The sequence below is a fragment of the Myxocyprinus asiaticus genome, chromosome 9, assembly GCF_019703515.2.
Source record: "Myxocyprinus asiaticus isolate MX2 ecotype Aquarium Trade chromosome 9, UBuf_Myxa_2, whole genome shotgun sequence".
NCBI classification, from domain to species: Eukaryota; Metazoa; Chordata; class Actinopteri; order Cypriniformes; family Catostomidae; genus Myxocyprinus; species Myxocyprinus asiaticus.
Window position 1 is genome coordinate 10,460,633 of NC_059352.1, and position 16,440 is coordinate 10,477,072.

Below are 16,440 nucleotides of genomic sequence, written 5' to 3' on the forward strand. Positions count from 1 at the left end.
TAATTTGAGTAAATTTCACAGGTAAATAAAATAAGTAAATTGTACTTACTTTTTACTTTACTGGTGTTCCCAGCATGCACCACGCTTAACTAATTAATGAGCTTGCATAGTTTCACTGTTTGCAGGTTGATTTACACTAACTTTATAGTTGATGTTGTTGTTATGTTTGGTATTTGTTTTGTGAAGTCTGAAGTTAATTTTCTACTCAAAATGACCTGTTCATGATTAAAATATAAGCTTTGTCTATGGTTACCATCACTGTGTTTTATGTGCCAAGTGTTTAGGTCTGCGTGCGCAGCTCTGGATTTTGATTCTGACACCATTAAAACTAAATGATGTTGTCGTCTAGTTGAATTCAATGTATGTATTGCTTCCTTGTAGAAAGCTGTAACATGATAGAGCACATTGAAATGTCAGTACACCTTTAAAAACAATGCTTAATTCAGTGCTACATTGCTTGAGTAAAATATACAAACAGGAAATAAGTGCGTTTTACTTGAAACAGAGTATTGTAAAGTAAACTCTACTTGAGAATTTCTAATTAAAACCACCAAGACTTGTGTGTAGACTTTGCTTGAAAATATGGTCTGTTAAATTTACTAGCAATTTCTGCATGGAAATGGTCTCCTAGGTTTATTTCCTAGGACATGTTTAAGTGTAGCTTAAGTGTCCAAATATGTTTTGGGGCCACTGTATGTCAAAGTCAGTCACTTTGTGTAGAAGCAGTAGACAGAAAGCTGTATCTAACCATATCTTAATCCCAATGTTTTTGTACACATAATCAAAAGTGTGTATCATAAGAGCCAGTTTTCAGGCAAATATTGTGTTTTCTTATAAAAAGTTGTACATGTGCGGGAAGAGTTTGGTGCCATGGAACGTCATTGGGAATTTTTGAGAGTGTGACATTGGCCTGCTTTGCTGTAAAGGAAGTGTTTAGAATCTCACTGTTATATTAAAGATATCATTGCCAGTGTGTGTATGGTATTGTGCAACTTCTAGTGAAGATCAACTGACATCATTAGCTGTGAATTCAAGTAACCAGCTGCATTGTCCACAGCTTTGTTAGACAAATTTTAGAGAGTGACACAACCCTCCCTTTATTCGTTAACCCAATTACATCTTCTTATTCAACCCAAGAACAAACATTATAGTTCAGCGGATGCATTGCTGATGAGAAAATGTATACAAAGTAAATACAGAGTCAGAAAACACTAAAGAGATTGACCTTGCCAAGCGTGAACCAAGAAGTATTGGTTTGGATGTGATAAAGATAGGCCCAACATTCTCTCTTTAGTTATGTCAGTTTTTTGCAAATGAGGGGACAATTTGCAGATTACGACTGACAATTACAGACTTTTTTCAACCTAAAATGTAAAAAAATATTTTGCTAATTTGTTAAGTTTCCCACAGAATCCACTTGTATGTGTGTGTGTGTGTGTGTGTGTGTATACACTCACCGGCAACTTTATTAGGTACACTTGTACGTCTCCTTATTCATGCAATGATTATCTAATCAGCCAATCGTGTGGCAGCAGTGTAATGTATAAAATCACTCAGATATGGATCAGGAGCTTCAGTTAATGTTCACATCAACCATCAGAATGGGGAAAAAAATTTGATCTCAGTGATTTAGACTGCGGCATGATTGTTGGTGACAGATGGGCTGGTTTGAGTATTTCTGTAACTACTGATCTCCTGGGATTTTCATGCACAACAGTCTCTAGAGTGTGAAGAGAATGGTGCGAAAAACAAAAACATCCAGCGAGCAGCAGTCTGTGGGCAAAAACTGTTTGTTAATGACAGAGGTCAGAGGAGAATGGCCAGACTGGTTAGAACTGACAGAAAGGCTATGGTAACTCAGATAACCACTCTGTACAACTGTAGTGAGTGAGAAGTATTGCATCTCAGAATGCACAACACGTCAAACCTTGAGTCAGATGGGCTACAACAGCAGAAGACCATATTGGGTTCCACTTCTGTCAGCCAAGAACAGAAAACGGAGGCTGCAGTGGGCCTACCATTTGTGTACCTCACAGAAATCCAGATTTATCGACCAGGCGATGTTTTTCCAATCATCTACTGTCCAGTTTTGGTAAACCTGTGCCCACTGCAGCCCCAGTTTCCTGTTCTAAGCTGAGAGTAGTGGTACCCGGAGGGGTCTTCCGCTGCTGTAGCCTATCCGCCTCAATGTGTGACGTGTTGTATGTTCAGAAATGCTTTTCTGCATAGAACTGTTGTAATGTGTGGTTATTTGGGTTACTGTCACATTCCTGTCAGCTTGGACCAGTCTGGCCATTCTCCTCTGACCTCTGTCATTAACGAGCCATTTTCGCCCAGAGATCTGCCGCTTGCTGGATGTTTTTTGTTTATATATATATATATATATATATATATATATATATATATATATATATATATATATATATTAAACATGAAAACCACCTGCCTAATATTGTGTAACTCCCCTCATGCTGCCAAAACAGTGCCAACTGTTGTTTGCACTGTTTTTAGCACCATTCGGAGTAAATTCTAGAGACTGAATGAGTGAAAATCCCAGGAGATCAGCAGTTACAGAAATACTCAAACCAGCCCATCTGGCACCAATAATCTTTCTGACAACCTTGCTAAGACCGTTGACAAAAAACATTGTGATATTCTTACAGTATTTGAATATTACAATATTTGAAATTTGTTTAATATGTAAAGATCTTGATTTTGTGTTAACAGTCACAGCAAGTTAGACATATATGCTTGGTGTATTTAGTATAAAATTAAAGCACAGAGATATAGTTTGCAACAAACATTTATGTGTCAAGAAAATAACTGTATATCTCTTAAAATAGCACTTTTTTTCTGTAAGGTTGTATTGCAACGCTAGGTGTCAGTATGTATCAATTTAAGATTTTGGATAATACTAGCTACGGTTCTTCTGTATTATTCTCATGAACTAAGACAGTCTTATCATTTGCCTCAAGAGTTTGTCTAATTAGCTGTCAAATCAATTGTACTATTACCCAAACTGATTCCAGGCAACCAGACAGCACTTTTACAATGAAAGAACTCTAAGTCTAAGTCTTTGCAAGCATCTCGAATTGTTCAAACTTTAATTTAAGAATTTGAACAAACCCTTAACCCTAAGTATTAAAAGTAGGAATATTTAACCCTATGTTTAAAACTTAAAGAGTTTTATTGTGAAAAGCATTGTACAATTTCTCAGGATTGATATTATATCCACCTTATTTTCATTACATGGCTCATAGGTAGCTGGACAGATAACAGCTAGTGGTACATATTTGTGTGTGTGTGTGTGTGTGTGTTTATAGGTTTATATACTTATTTTATTTGGGCCTTAAATATTTATTTATTTTATTTTATTTTATTTAGACCTGGTGTCACGAATCAGTAGAGGCAGAACCCAAACGCAGAGTAAAAACAAAAGGTTTATTTAATAAGAAAAACCGGGGGTGGGGGGAAACCAGGTACTTGGGCGGTAATAAAAAAAAATGGGCTGGGCTGGATAACGGGGCAAAACACAGAACCGACCAGACTGAAAACAAGACCGAAGAACAGGACCAAATGGCACTGGACAGGACACACAAGGAGACTAAATAGGGAGAGAAATCAAACAGGTTACAAGGTGGCAGGTGAGGCAAATTAACTAATAATAGGCAAACAAGGAGGCGGGGTATGACGCAAGGCAGAGAGACATGAGGCAAAACAGAAACAAACAAAGCCACGTGCTCTCACAAGACACTGACACCCGAATGGCACGAGTGCACATCGCCCAGACAATAAGGCAATATGCGCTCATGCCAACCAACGGATAAGATAAGAGAAAGCATGGCAACGCCAACAATGCCATGCATTCTCACATTAGACAAAGCCTGAGGGTACATCGCAAGGCAAGCACCATGCGATGCACACAACAGGCGACAACACGAGACAAGACAGCTGTGCAAGAGTTCGGCCACAAATAAACCCAACAGCTCAGACCGAAGTGACCGAACCTCAGAAAAACGTGAAGACAGATCGCAATCCTGGCAGGCAGTGCAAAGTGAGCACAACGCGAAGCGCGGTCGCGAGAGACAGACACAAACGATTGACATGAGTGCATGCCGCCAAGATGACTTAAGCACAATGCACTCACGCCAACAAAAGACAAGACATGTAGCATGCCGAAATTGAACCAGACAGGGAAGTCAGGATACAGACACCATGCTCCAGACATGAAACACAAGACTGCGCGCTCACACAAAGACAGAAACCGAAACAAGACAGACATGAAACAATTATGTCACAATCATGACACCTGGTATTCCATTATCCTTAGATTAATTACACTCATTTGGCAAATTAAGTCTGGATTTGGTACTAAAGATGGTCAGAGTGTGTGCTCGTAGTACAATCTACAGCATAGTTAGTTGGCAATTTATAATTAAATAAAAAAACTTAAATCATATATATCATATATCGTACGCACTGTGCATACCATGAGCGCTCTGAATGAAATGAGAAATATTTACTCTCAGAATATTTCATCAATCATGAAGTGTGTCCCATGGCTGTTTAAAGGAACTAGTGTTGACCAATTTGCGAATGAATAATTCTTTCGAATCGGTTCTTTTCAGTGAATTGGCCAAACGGGTTTACAAAACTGTCTGAATTGATTCATGATTCAGTACAATCCAGTGATTCAGACCACTCTCTGGTGGAATCATTTGGAGTGGTTTCTCACACAGTAAAACAGCATGGGATATTTATGAATACAAAGGACAAACAGTGCTGAATACAGTGAAAATTTACTTACAGTCAACTGAGACAAAAGGCTGTCTTTTTGAGAGGTAACTTTGAGGGGTAACTTCAGCTAATGATGTGTCATGTGAACAAGGGTCTGTTCAAACTGAATGTGTTTTTGCGTCCGCTCATGCTGTTTTTCAGTTGTTTTCTATGTAAACATTCGCTAGATGGATGTCTTTTGACAACTGCGTCAAGTTTCACTGTGTTTTTAGGGTCTCTTATGGGAGCGCTGCATTTTTAGAAGCCGCTTTAAGTTAAAAAAGGATAAAAACACTGATAAAAACATGTCTCAAGACACCTGCGTTCTGGTCTATATGTTGTGGTGTGTTTTGCATTTTTAGCATGAGAACACGTATTTTCTGAACGGTTACTGGAATGCTTTAGCCAATAATTACATGAACGCTACTCATACTCGAGAAAAAAAAAGTTTTTTTTTTCTCAAAGTCAATAGAATTTAATGCTTTGGTGTTGTTTTTGCAAAAAAATTATCTTGGGGGAGCATGCCCCGGACTCCCCTAGATATAAGGTTGTACAAGGCAGATTCCAACATTAAAATCACCTGCCTGATATTGTGTAGGTCCCCCTCGTGCCACAAAAACAGCACCAACCCGCATCTCAGAATAACATTCTGAGATGATATTCCTCTCACTACAATTGTACAAAGCAGTTATCTGAGTGATTGTAGACTTTGTCAGTTCAAACCAGTCTGGCCATTCTCTGTTGACCTCTCTCATCAATAAGGCATTTCCATCTGCAGAACTGCCTCTCACTGGATGTTTTTTGTTTTTGGCACCATTCGGAGTAAATTCTAGAGACTGTTGTGTGTGAAAATCCCAGGAGATCAGCAGTTACAAAAATACTCAAACCAGCCCATCTGGAACCAACAATCATGACACTGAGATCACATTTTTTCCCCATTCTGATGGTTGATGTGAACATTAACTGAAGCTCTTGACCCGCATCTGCATGATTTTATGCACTGCACTGCTGCCACACAATTGGCTGATTAGATAATCGCATGGATGATTGTTGGTGCCAGACGGGCTAGTTTGAGTATTTCTGTAACTGCTGATCTCCTGGGATTTTATATATATATAATATATAAAAATCCCAGGAGATCAGCAGTTACAGAAATGACTGCTGTGCAGCTGGATCCTGGACTTCCTGTCAAGCAGATGCCAGGTGGTTAGAATGGGCAGCAACATCTCCTCATCACTGACCCTCAACACTGGAGCCCCGCAGTGCTGTGTTCTCAGCCCACTCCTCAATTCCCTGTACACACATGACTGTGTGGCAACACATAGCTCCAATGCCTTCAAGTTTGCTGATGATACGACGGTGGTAGGTCTGATCACTGACAATGATGAAACAGCCTACAGAGAGGAGGTGCACACTCTGACATGCTGGTGTCAGGAGCACAACCTCTCCCTCAACATCAGTAAGACCAAGGAGCTTGTGGTGGACTTCAGGAGAAAAGACAGTCCCATCACCATCAATGGAGCACCGGTGGAGAGAGTCAGCAGCTTCAAGTTACTCGGTGTACACATCACTGAGTAACTCACATGGTCCATCCACACTGAGGCCGTTGTGAAGAAGGCTCACCAGCGCCTCTTCTTCCTGAGATGGCTGAGGAAGTTTGGAATGAACACCACATCCTTACACGGTTCTCACCAACACTGTAGAGAGCATCCTGACTGGCTGCATCACTGCCTGGTACGGCAACAGCACCGCCCTCAACCGCAAAGCCCTGCAAAGGGTGGTGCGAACTGCCAGACACATCATCGGAGGTGAGCTTCCCTCCCTCCAGGACATCTATACCAGGCGGTGTGTGAAAAAAGCTTGGAGGATCATCAGAGACTCCAGCCAGCCGAGCCATGGGCTGCTCCCACTGCTATCAACAGGCAGGCGGTATTGCAGCATCAGAACCCGCACCAGCCGACTCCATGACAGCTACTTCCCCCAAGCGATCAGACTTTTGAACTCTTGATAGCTCACGATACATACAGTATATCAGCACTGCACATCATTAGCCTGAGACTGGACTCACATTTTACACTTCTCTTAATAACACACTGGCAACTGACTATCACCCGACAGCTGAATGTCAACACAGCACTTCATATTTATTTGTACACTTTTATTACAGTGTATTTTTATTGTATACAGTCCTCTTATTTTGTGTATACTGTATATTGTATATTATTAGGTGTACATTGTATATTGTGTTGTGTAACAAGATGTGTAAACTGTGTTATGTGTAAATCAAATACTTATTGTACATGTATTGTCATACTGCTATGTTGCTTGGAACTGCACCCAAGATTTTCACCCACTGTTGCACTTGTGTATATAGTTGAGTGACAGTAAAGGGATTTGAATTATATATATATATATATATATATATATGCAGTATATACAACCATTAGTCCTTGAATCGGATTGGACGAGAGATGATCTATGACTACTGATGGTCTCACACCATCAGCACTCCAACGCTTCACTGTTTGTATCACTCCACTTGTGTTCATGCCGTTCTAAACTACAGTGTAAGAGCAGTGCATGTGTGTTAAGAGCTATATGTGTCTCTTTACATGTAATTTTTTGACATTCATATTTTAACCAACAGGTGCTGGCAAAAGACCATTTTTGTGTGTACTATAAGACAGGTAGTTGATTTGAGTGCGTCAGTCAGTGGTTTCTTTCATCAGCTATACTGTTCAAAATGGTGGAGGGGATTGCGGTTTCTATAGAGAATGACTCTTGCACACCAGCTTCCGCAAAATAGGGAGGAACACCCCTGCTTTGACGGCTATTTTTCCACTGAGAAAATAGGATGAATTTGACCAAAATGACATTATCTTCAGAAAGCTGACTAACACACTACAGCATCTCTGCCTGGGAGTAGCAACAGGTGATTGCACACACTCATATCTCTCTCTCTCTTTCTCTCTTTCTCTCTCTCTCTCTCTCACACACACACACACACATCTTGGTTTCTCCAATAACTTGTAAGAAACAGCCCAAGCCGTGATACTAGTTCTAAAGTGACATTTTTTAATTACTAACAAGGGCTTGGACGCATCATTTGGTTTGAACTAGCAATGGCAGATTCTGATCCGTCACTTAAGAAAGTAGTTCCATACACAAATGTGCTTTTTATGACCGTACTCGTCCTGTGGCCGAATCACAGCAGTGCTGATGTAGGGCCATTGCTTAAATATATATATTTCATCCATATATGTGATGTGAGCTATGTCATCACAGTTAACATGTAAAAAATTACATATTTGACAATGCCTGCCTTTTAACACATAGAAAGCTGTAATATTTTCCCAGCCTTTAAAATAAATCATTGGATTCATACTGAGAATAACTGACTCTTTTATATACAGTATGTGCATATATATATGTGTGTGTGTGTATGTGTGTGTGTGTGTGTGTGTGTGTGTGTGTGTGTGTGATAGAGCTTATGTCTTCACATAGGTAATGCAGAAAACCTGAATTACTTTGGTGCTAGCCCTGTCTGTTTTGAAATTTGAAATCAAATGTCCATCATGAATTAATTACATACATTCATATCTACAGAAGTCAAATGCATTTGTTAAAACACAAATAAGTTTCATAAATTAGAATATTTTCCTTTCAAGTGCATCACAGTGACAACCTTATTGAGCTGCTGTGTGTAATATATTATTTTTTACAAAGTACTAATGTAGGCAGTAAGCACACCATTAAACATAAAAATTACTGAATATTTACATTATAGGGATAGTTCATCTAAAAATGATTTTTTTTTTCATGTACTCACCCTTATGCCGTTCCAAACTCTTGAGACTATCTTTCCGTGGAACACAAAATAAGATATTGTGAAGAATCGTCAAGCTGCTCTTTTCCATATAATGAAAGCATTTTTACAAGAGGCTTTCAAGCTCCTTTTTGGACAAAATGCACTTTAAAAGTAGTCCATACAGCTTGTATGGTTTCAGAAAGCTTGTAAAATAGCAAACCACTTTTTCTGAAGTGTGACAGCTGCTCGTATCTATCTGTTTTCTTTGTATGGAAAAGAACAGCGTGAGCAACATACTTCAAAATATATAATTTTGTATTCCTCTGAAGAAAGTACGTTTGGAACAACATGAGGGTGAGTAAATGTTGACAGAATTTTCATTTTTGAGTAAACTATTAATTTAATTTTTCTTGAAAAAACATTCACATTCACATAAGTAGTGCTGATTCTGAATGAATGATATTGATAACTTATCAAATCTGGTGCATAACATCATATGATACTAGTTAGGCTTATAGCTGACTTTGCAGAAAGTTTAGAAAGACACATGAAAAAGTAAACCGGTCATATGCTGTGTTTTCAGATGTTTTTTGCTTCTTCTTTTTTTTTTTTTTTTTTTTTAAACTTCACAGTATAAATCACTATCCATTTACTTGTATGGAAAACAACATCTTGGACATTCTAACACTCAAAGTACATTCTAAGATCTCTTCTTGTGTTTCACAGAAGATTGAAACTTTCATTAAGTTTTCCAGGGGGGAATTCAGAGCACAAGTTGAGTAGATCTCAATTATGGACAGCAAATCATTCTTTGCATGAATCATTCAGGATTATATGCACATTTGAACTCTTGAATTGTGTATAATTGTGTAGTGTGCTGAACTGTGGGTTGCTCCTGTACCAAAGATGTCACATTTTTAAGCACTCAAGCATGAATTGTTTGACAGTTGTTGCAAGCTGAAGAGGATTGGACATGATCCAGGTTGTTGAGATCCTTACCACATTATAATACCATAATCACACTGAATGATTCTTTAGCTTATATTATCATATTGTTCAGTCCACGATGGTTATACGAACTGCAAGTGTTCCCACGTGGTCTCTTCTGTGAAGAACTGTCTCATGTAGTGGAGGTCTGTGTCACACTCTTCTGGCTGCTGATGCTCCTCATTGCACCAGTGCCTAAATGCTTCCTAGATCTCCAATATCTCTTACAGCCGCAGTGTGATGTCATAAGACAGCGCTGCATGAGATCCCGGAACAGATGACCAGCGAAAAACATGTAGATCCAGGGGTTGCAGCAGCTGTTGAGACTGGCCAATAGCATGGCAATGATGAACGCCATGGCTATTAGGGACAAGATCAAAAATAATAACAATAATAATAAAAACAAAAAAGATAATAATAATAATAATAATAATTTAATATATATATATATATATATATATATATATATATATATATATATATATATATATAATAATTTTATATATATATATATATATATATATATATATATATATATATATATATAATTTTTAATATTTTTATTTTTTTCTCTTTGCAACTTTGTCATAAGTCATGAGACTATTAAATATCAAGGTAACATACAGTATTGTCAAATGCATTACAGTAAATTAATACTTTTTAAGTATATTATATTGATGACATCTGCCCTGAATGTCTTGCTCTTAGTCCTCATTATATAAAACTTTATGAAAAATCCATGTACTTGTACTTCCCTTATTAAAGCCATATGATATTGCCCATGCAAAACAAATAGAAGAATAAACAAATCATCGCTAATTCCAGATGTGAAACCCTGAACAGTAACACAAATATAATGTAATGTAAATGTAAGACGAGATTTCTAATTATACATCTTTTTTAAATGTGGCTTCAAATCTTTATCTTCACCCTAAGGAGGGGACATCTTTTGCTTTAATCATTATTATCTTTTTGAATTGAAAAATGATGGTTTAACCAATAAAACGGAAGCAAATGATTTTCAAACTAAATGAGGCAGGAGTAAAATAACTCTGCACTTTTAATAATGAGATAAATCAATGCTTAGAGGAATAAATGTTATTATCCTAACTGAATGTTTATTAATCAGTGTTGGGTGTAATATAATTACAAAGTGATTAATTACTGTAATGTAATTACTTTTAAGTAATAAAAGCAGTGTAGGGAATTACATTTCTAATTCTTGTGATCAGATTACAGTTACTGTTTTTCAATCAAGTTAATTACTTGTTAGTACATTACATGGGTTATGCATACAGTATTACTAAAATAATATTATGTAATTCATTTAAAACATTAATTATATTAATATGTACATCTGTTTGCATTTCTGTGACAGCTTGAGGGTGTGCACCACTAACAAGTCAATAAACAAGGTGAAAATAAAGACATTATTTTGAATTTGTTGAGCGGAAAAACAAAAACTTTTCTCTGCTTTAGAAATTAACTTTAAAGTAATTAGTAACGTGATTACTTTTTCGATGAATTAATTAGTCTTACTGTAAGTAATCTGATTAAGAAAGAATTCATTAGTTCAGTTATTTGCCATGAATTACTCTTTTTTACCCAAGTAACTTGTTTATCCAATTACTTTTTTATTTGAATCAGTAACATATATATATAATATATATAATGCTACGGGTGATTGCATTGAAATATGTCTGGGGTTAACAATATGTCTGAGGTCATACAAATCTGATTAATTAATAAAGATGGCCCATGCATTGAAAATCCTCATTGAAAAGAATCACAATGATTTTAATTTTTGTATGGTAAAGATGTTTGTCACTGAAACTAGTCACTTTCCAAAAAAACTGCAGAATGGCATTAGACTATTTTGACAGTCTCTCTCTAAAATTCCTTTTGAAATAAGTTTACACGAGTGTTTTTGTTAATGGATGACAAATATTGGGGTAAGGGATACTTTTATGGTGCTTTTGTCCTTTTTATGACTTGACAGATGTGGTCATTAGTCGTTGGCTGGAAAAGAGCTGCAGGAAGATTCTTCAAAAAATCTCTTTTTGAGTTCCACAGAAAAAAATAAATAATAATGCATATTGTTTTGGAATGGCAGAAGGTTGAGTAAATACATTGATTACAGAATTTTTATTTTCAGATGAACCATTCCTTCAAGTAAGATTTTACTCACTGGCTAATCCAGTCTCAACGGCTTCTTTATTCGAACTCCAGTTATTATGAATTTGGTTAATTCAAATGGATTGCCCTTACATAATAGATTATAGTCTTTTAGCTAAGATAGAAATCATGGTAATATTATTTAGGCAAGACTCCCGACTCTTAAGAAGACTAAAGTGTCATCTTAAAGCAATGTTTCAAAAGACTAGAGAGTATTTTTAGCACTCCTATCTGTTTCTTTAAACATGATTTGAGACTCTGTATGTTTACATTTAAATTACATTTAAAGTGAACAGATGTTGTCCATATTTAGCTGTCAAAGCTCTTGCCATGTTCTTAACATTCTCATAATCTCAATGAATTTACTTCAGTTGCACCCATTTTCACCCCACTAACATTTAATGTTGAGAAGTTATATTGAAAAGTGCAGGAAAATGAAACTTGTAGCAGATGGAAGCCCTTGTATGGTCACGATTCAGGCGTTGTGGGCTTGATAACAGTGCTGGACCTCCTTACAAATTATGTTATGAAATTACACAGAAATGGCACTCCACAGAACCAAGTCTGGATAAAGAAGAACCTCTTTGATGTCATGCTACACCAATACCACCTGAGGGTCAGTGAGCTTTGAACTGCTATTTTGAACTGCTATTCTATATTATTTTCATCCTTCTCTGTCTATATTTTACTCTAAGAGCTATCTTTAGGTTTGTGCAACAATCAGTTATCTTAGAGCACAATATTTATGGGAGGAATGAAGGAGAACTCCATGCCAGTGGAGAGCATAAACAGTGTATGCAGACATCACTTCCTTAAGTAAATGTCTGTATTTAGGGATACATTGGATAACACAGGACTGTGGCCCCTCCACTGTACTTCAGCCATCTGACCTCTGTGTTGTTGCCATATAATATTTATTGCACTCATGCCTATTAAGACGTGCTTTTTTAACACTCACAGACCAGAGCATTGTATAACCTACTGATTATATGGACGGTAACTTTTAAAAAAATTATAAAAAATAATAATAATTACTGTTAAGGGCAAAATCAGAGCCAACAAAGCCTACTTCACTAAAGTTACATACGTGGCCCCAAAATATTTCAGGGTTCCCACACCTTTTGATCAATACATTTTGACCAATTTTAACATAAGTATATATATATATATATATATATATATATATATATATATATATATATATATATATATATATATATATATATATATAATTATTATTATTATTATTATTATTTAATAGACATTTTATTTGTAGCCTATAAACTGTTTTAAAGCTAAACTTAAATATTATTGACTTCTATAACTTTTTCAGGCCTGATAATCACAATTTTTGAATTCTCTGATACTGTAATTCCAGGTTTTTTTTAAATGACCATAGGAACAATGGTACTGTGGTAAATGGTACGCAATGGTACAATGGTACAAAACATCTCTCAGAGGGCATGGCATCTGCAAACAAATGAACACTTTTTGGTTACTTTCTGTTAAAGAAATATGGTTTGATACAAGTTGAGCTCAATTGACAGCATTTGTGACATAATGTTGATTACCAAAAAAAAAAAAAAAAAAAAAAAAAGGTTACAGTGAGGCAATTACAATGAAGGTGAATGGGACCAATTTTTGGAGGGTTTAAAGGCAGACATGTGAACTTTGTAATTTTATAAAAAGCACTTTATTGTATTTTTGAGCAGTAAGATTGTTAATTTTTTTACTACTTTTACGGTTGTTACATCATCATGTCAACAAAGCTGTAAAATTTGATGTAGCTTTACACAGAGAAGCTTAATAAGCGATTTTTATCACACTCATGTTAACTCACTTATTGTTTACGTCTTGTGGTTAAACTTTTGAAACAATATTTTAATGTTTATGGATTGGCCCCATTCACTTCCATTGAAAGTGCCTTACTGTAGCCCAGATTTTTGCTTTTTTTTTTTTTTTTTTTTTTAAAGAAAAGGAGAGACATGTAGAAATAAATGTTTTGGGGCAATACATTAGCATTATGCCACAAATGCTGTTCACTGAAGTTAACTTGCATTGAAACTGGAATATTAATTTAAGGTGCCAACAGTAAGTTCACACAGGTGTCCTAGCAGAGTAACATACTGACACCTGTTTGTCACTATGAACTGCAACTTTTTCCTCTTCCATGAGATCATTGCGTGTAATGTCGAAAGGTTGATTCTGAGGCAATTTTATCTAATATTTAGTATATTTTCTAAATGTTGTACATTTATGTTGCTAATTAATATCCTGGAAATTATCACATTTATTTTTAGACAAAATAATTATTTGTAATTTTCAGTTTTGTTCAAGGTGATTATATATATATATATCAATAACTGTCCAATAAGTGAAAGGATAGCATTTGGGGTTAAACCCCCCCTGTTGCTGGGGCTAAAGGCCCCAATTAAACACACTGCTGTCTTAAGTGGGGCAAATAGATTTGATATGAAAAATTTTCAAAGTGGGCTCACATTGACTGATCCAATCACAATGGACATTCATTTGTTTATAGAATACTTAACATGTAATGAAATATCAAATGTGATTGAAATAAACAAGATATTATGCATCCTTTTCTGAAGCGTTTTCTTAATTTGTTACTCAAAAAAACATCTTGTTGTCTCAAAAGTATTTGCATAAGTTAACAAATTGTGCCCTATAACTATTGCTCTAGTATGTACACTACATCACTATAAACCCCCTGGGAGCCTTTTAGATACTCTGTGACCAGAAAAAAAACCCGCTAATTTTCCTTAAGGTGTGCCTTTTGCCCCATTGAACCCTATATATATATATATATATATATATATATATATATATATATATATATATATATATATATATATATATATATATATATTATTATTATTATTATTATTATTATTTGTTTTACATATAATGGGGACCATTATATCAGTTAGCTATTTATTGGCCATAACATAAAATAATTATGTAATATTATTATTATACTACCTTCTCTTGGAGCCAATGGATCCCATGCTGACCACATCTGAACGAAGAAAAACGGGGTCCAGCAGATAATATAAGCCAAGACGATAACAAACGTCATTTTCACCGTCCTGATCTTGGCTTTGGAGATCAGTTTGACGCTGCTGACGCGAGAGAGCGCGATGCCCTTTGTGGGCCGCGGAGTCAACGACAGGCACTGTTCCCGCCGGGTCTTCAGCTTAAAGTTTTGCCATATTTTATAACTTATTAGGCCATAACAAACACTTAAGATGGTCACTGGAATGATATAGATGGTGAGACTAATCCAAGTGACGTACGCCTTCGTACCCCAGGGCTGAACAAAATCTCCCCAGCAGTCATACACACCGTCGCCGACCTCTCTGAGCGAGAAAATGTACACCTGTGGCACGCTGAAGAGCAGGCTTAAAATCCAGGACGCGACCACGTAAAAACGATCTTTTCGGCGGCGTAAGGACCGTAACGGCTGCCATATAGCCAAACACCTGTCAACAGACATCAGCACAAGCATGTACGTGGATGCGAACATGCCAACCACCTGTAGATACTTCACCAGGCGGCACAAAATGTCTGGTCCATAAAAGCGAAAGGTGATGTCCCAGATAAGTTGGGGGAGCACTTGAAAAATCGCCACCACCAGGTCAGCAATACTCAGGTGTTTCATTAAATAATACATGCGTGACTGGCCGTGTTTACTCGTCTGGATGGCCAAAAGGACGCACAGGTTGCCGGCGAGCGCGAACAGCAGGATGAGAACCAGAACGGTTACTTCAACTTTAGCCACTTCTTCGTTACGCTTTAGAGGGTTTAGTGTTTTATTCATTCCGCTGCTGTCGTTTCCGCTGCTTGAATTCTTCCATGAGTCGTTTAAAGGCCTGAAAAACGCATCTTTCAGCAGGCTCTCCATTGCGCGTAAAATGCGCCTCCAAGCGCGCGGCTGCAGCGGCTCTTACGCGTGTTATAGATTTTTACGCATTTGTGATGTTGATATGAAGTGCACTTAAAACCATGTGTATATGATCAACAAGTCAATCACGGATAGGTCCTGTTCATGATTCACTGCAAAATAAAATAACGTTAATTGAGATGCAGTTGAGGCTATATGAATACAGGGATGCTGACGATTACTACAATAAGACAAGCAATGCAAAAGAATATACCTTTAAAAATATATAGCCCTACTCTTCTAATTTTAATCAGTGTGGCAGTATTTTGCCCCCTCTAAACAAATAATAAACAATAATTAATATTAAAAGTAACATTTGGTGCAGTTTAAAACATGCAATATATTTAGACTACTGTGACTTTGAACATTGAAAACACCTACCTTAAATATCCTTCAATAGTCCATGTCTTTGCTTGAAGTTTTCATTGATGTGCAGTAAAACTAGCGTTTCTTGTGGATGTACGGACAAAGCAGATCTGTCTGGAGTATAACATAGAGCGCAGTTTTGTGTGTATTGGGTGGGTGTCTTGAAGTGATGCACTAACACATTTCTACCACCGAGTGGCATTGGGATGTGCTGATATATTGAATGTATTTTTGAAACGAAATCAAAGAATACAAATAAGGAAATAAATACATAAAAATAAATAAATTCACAAATGAATGTGTCATTCAATAAAAAGTGAAACAATTAAAGTAATTTATTATTAAACTATTATTAAAATAGTTTATT

The 16,440-nt window shown here is 36.5% G+C and overlaps 1 protein-coding gene across 1 annotated transcript; it reads right to left on the reverse strand.

Annotated features, from left to right (window-relative positions):
- Nucleotides 1-7,697: 7,697 nt before the first annotated feature.
- Nucleotides 7,698-16,183, reverse strand: LOC127446161 (isotocin receptor-like). Its single transcript, XM_051706860.1, has 3 exons — nucleotides 16,089-16,183; nucleotides 14,747-15,820; nucleotides 7,698-9,931 (listed from the first exon to the last, which is right to left on the reverse strand). The coding sequence occupies exons 2-3, from the start codon at nucleotides 15,666-15,668 to the stop codon at nucleotides 9,705-9,707; spliced, it is 1,149 nt and encodes a 382-aa protein (XP_051562820.1). The 5' UTR covers nucleotides 15,669-15,820; nucleotides 16,089-16,183; the 3' UTR covers nucleotides 7,698-9,704.
- Nucleotides 16,184-16,440: the final 257 nt, after the last annotated feature.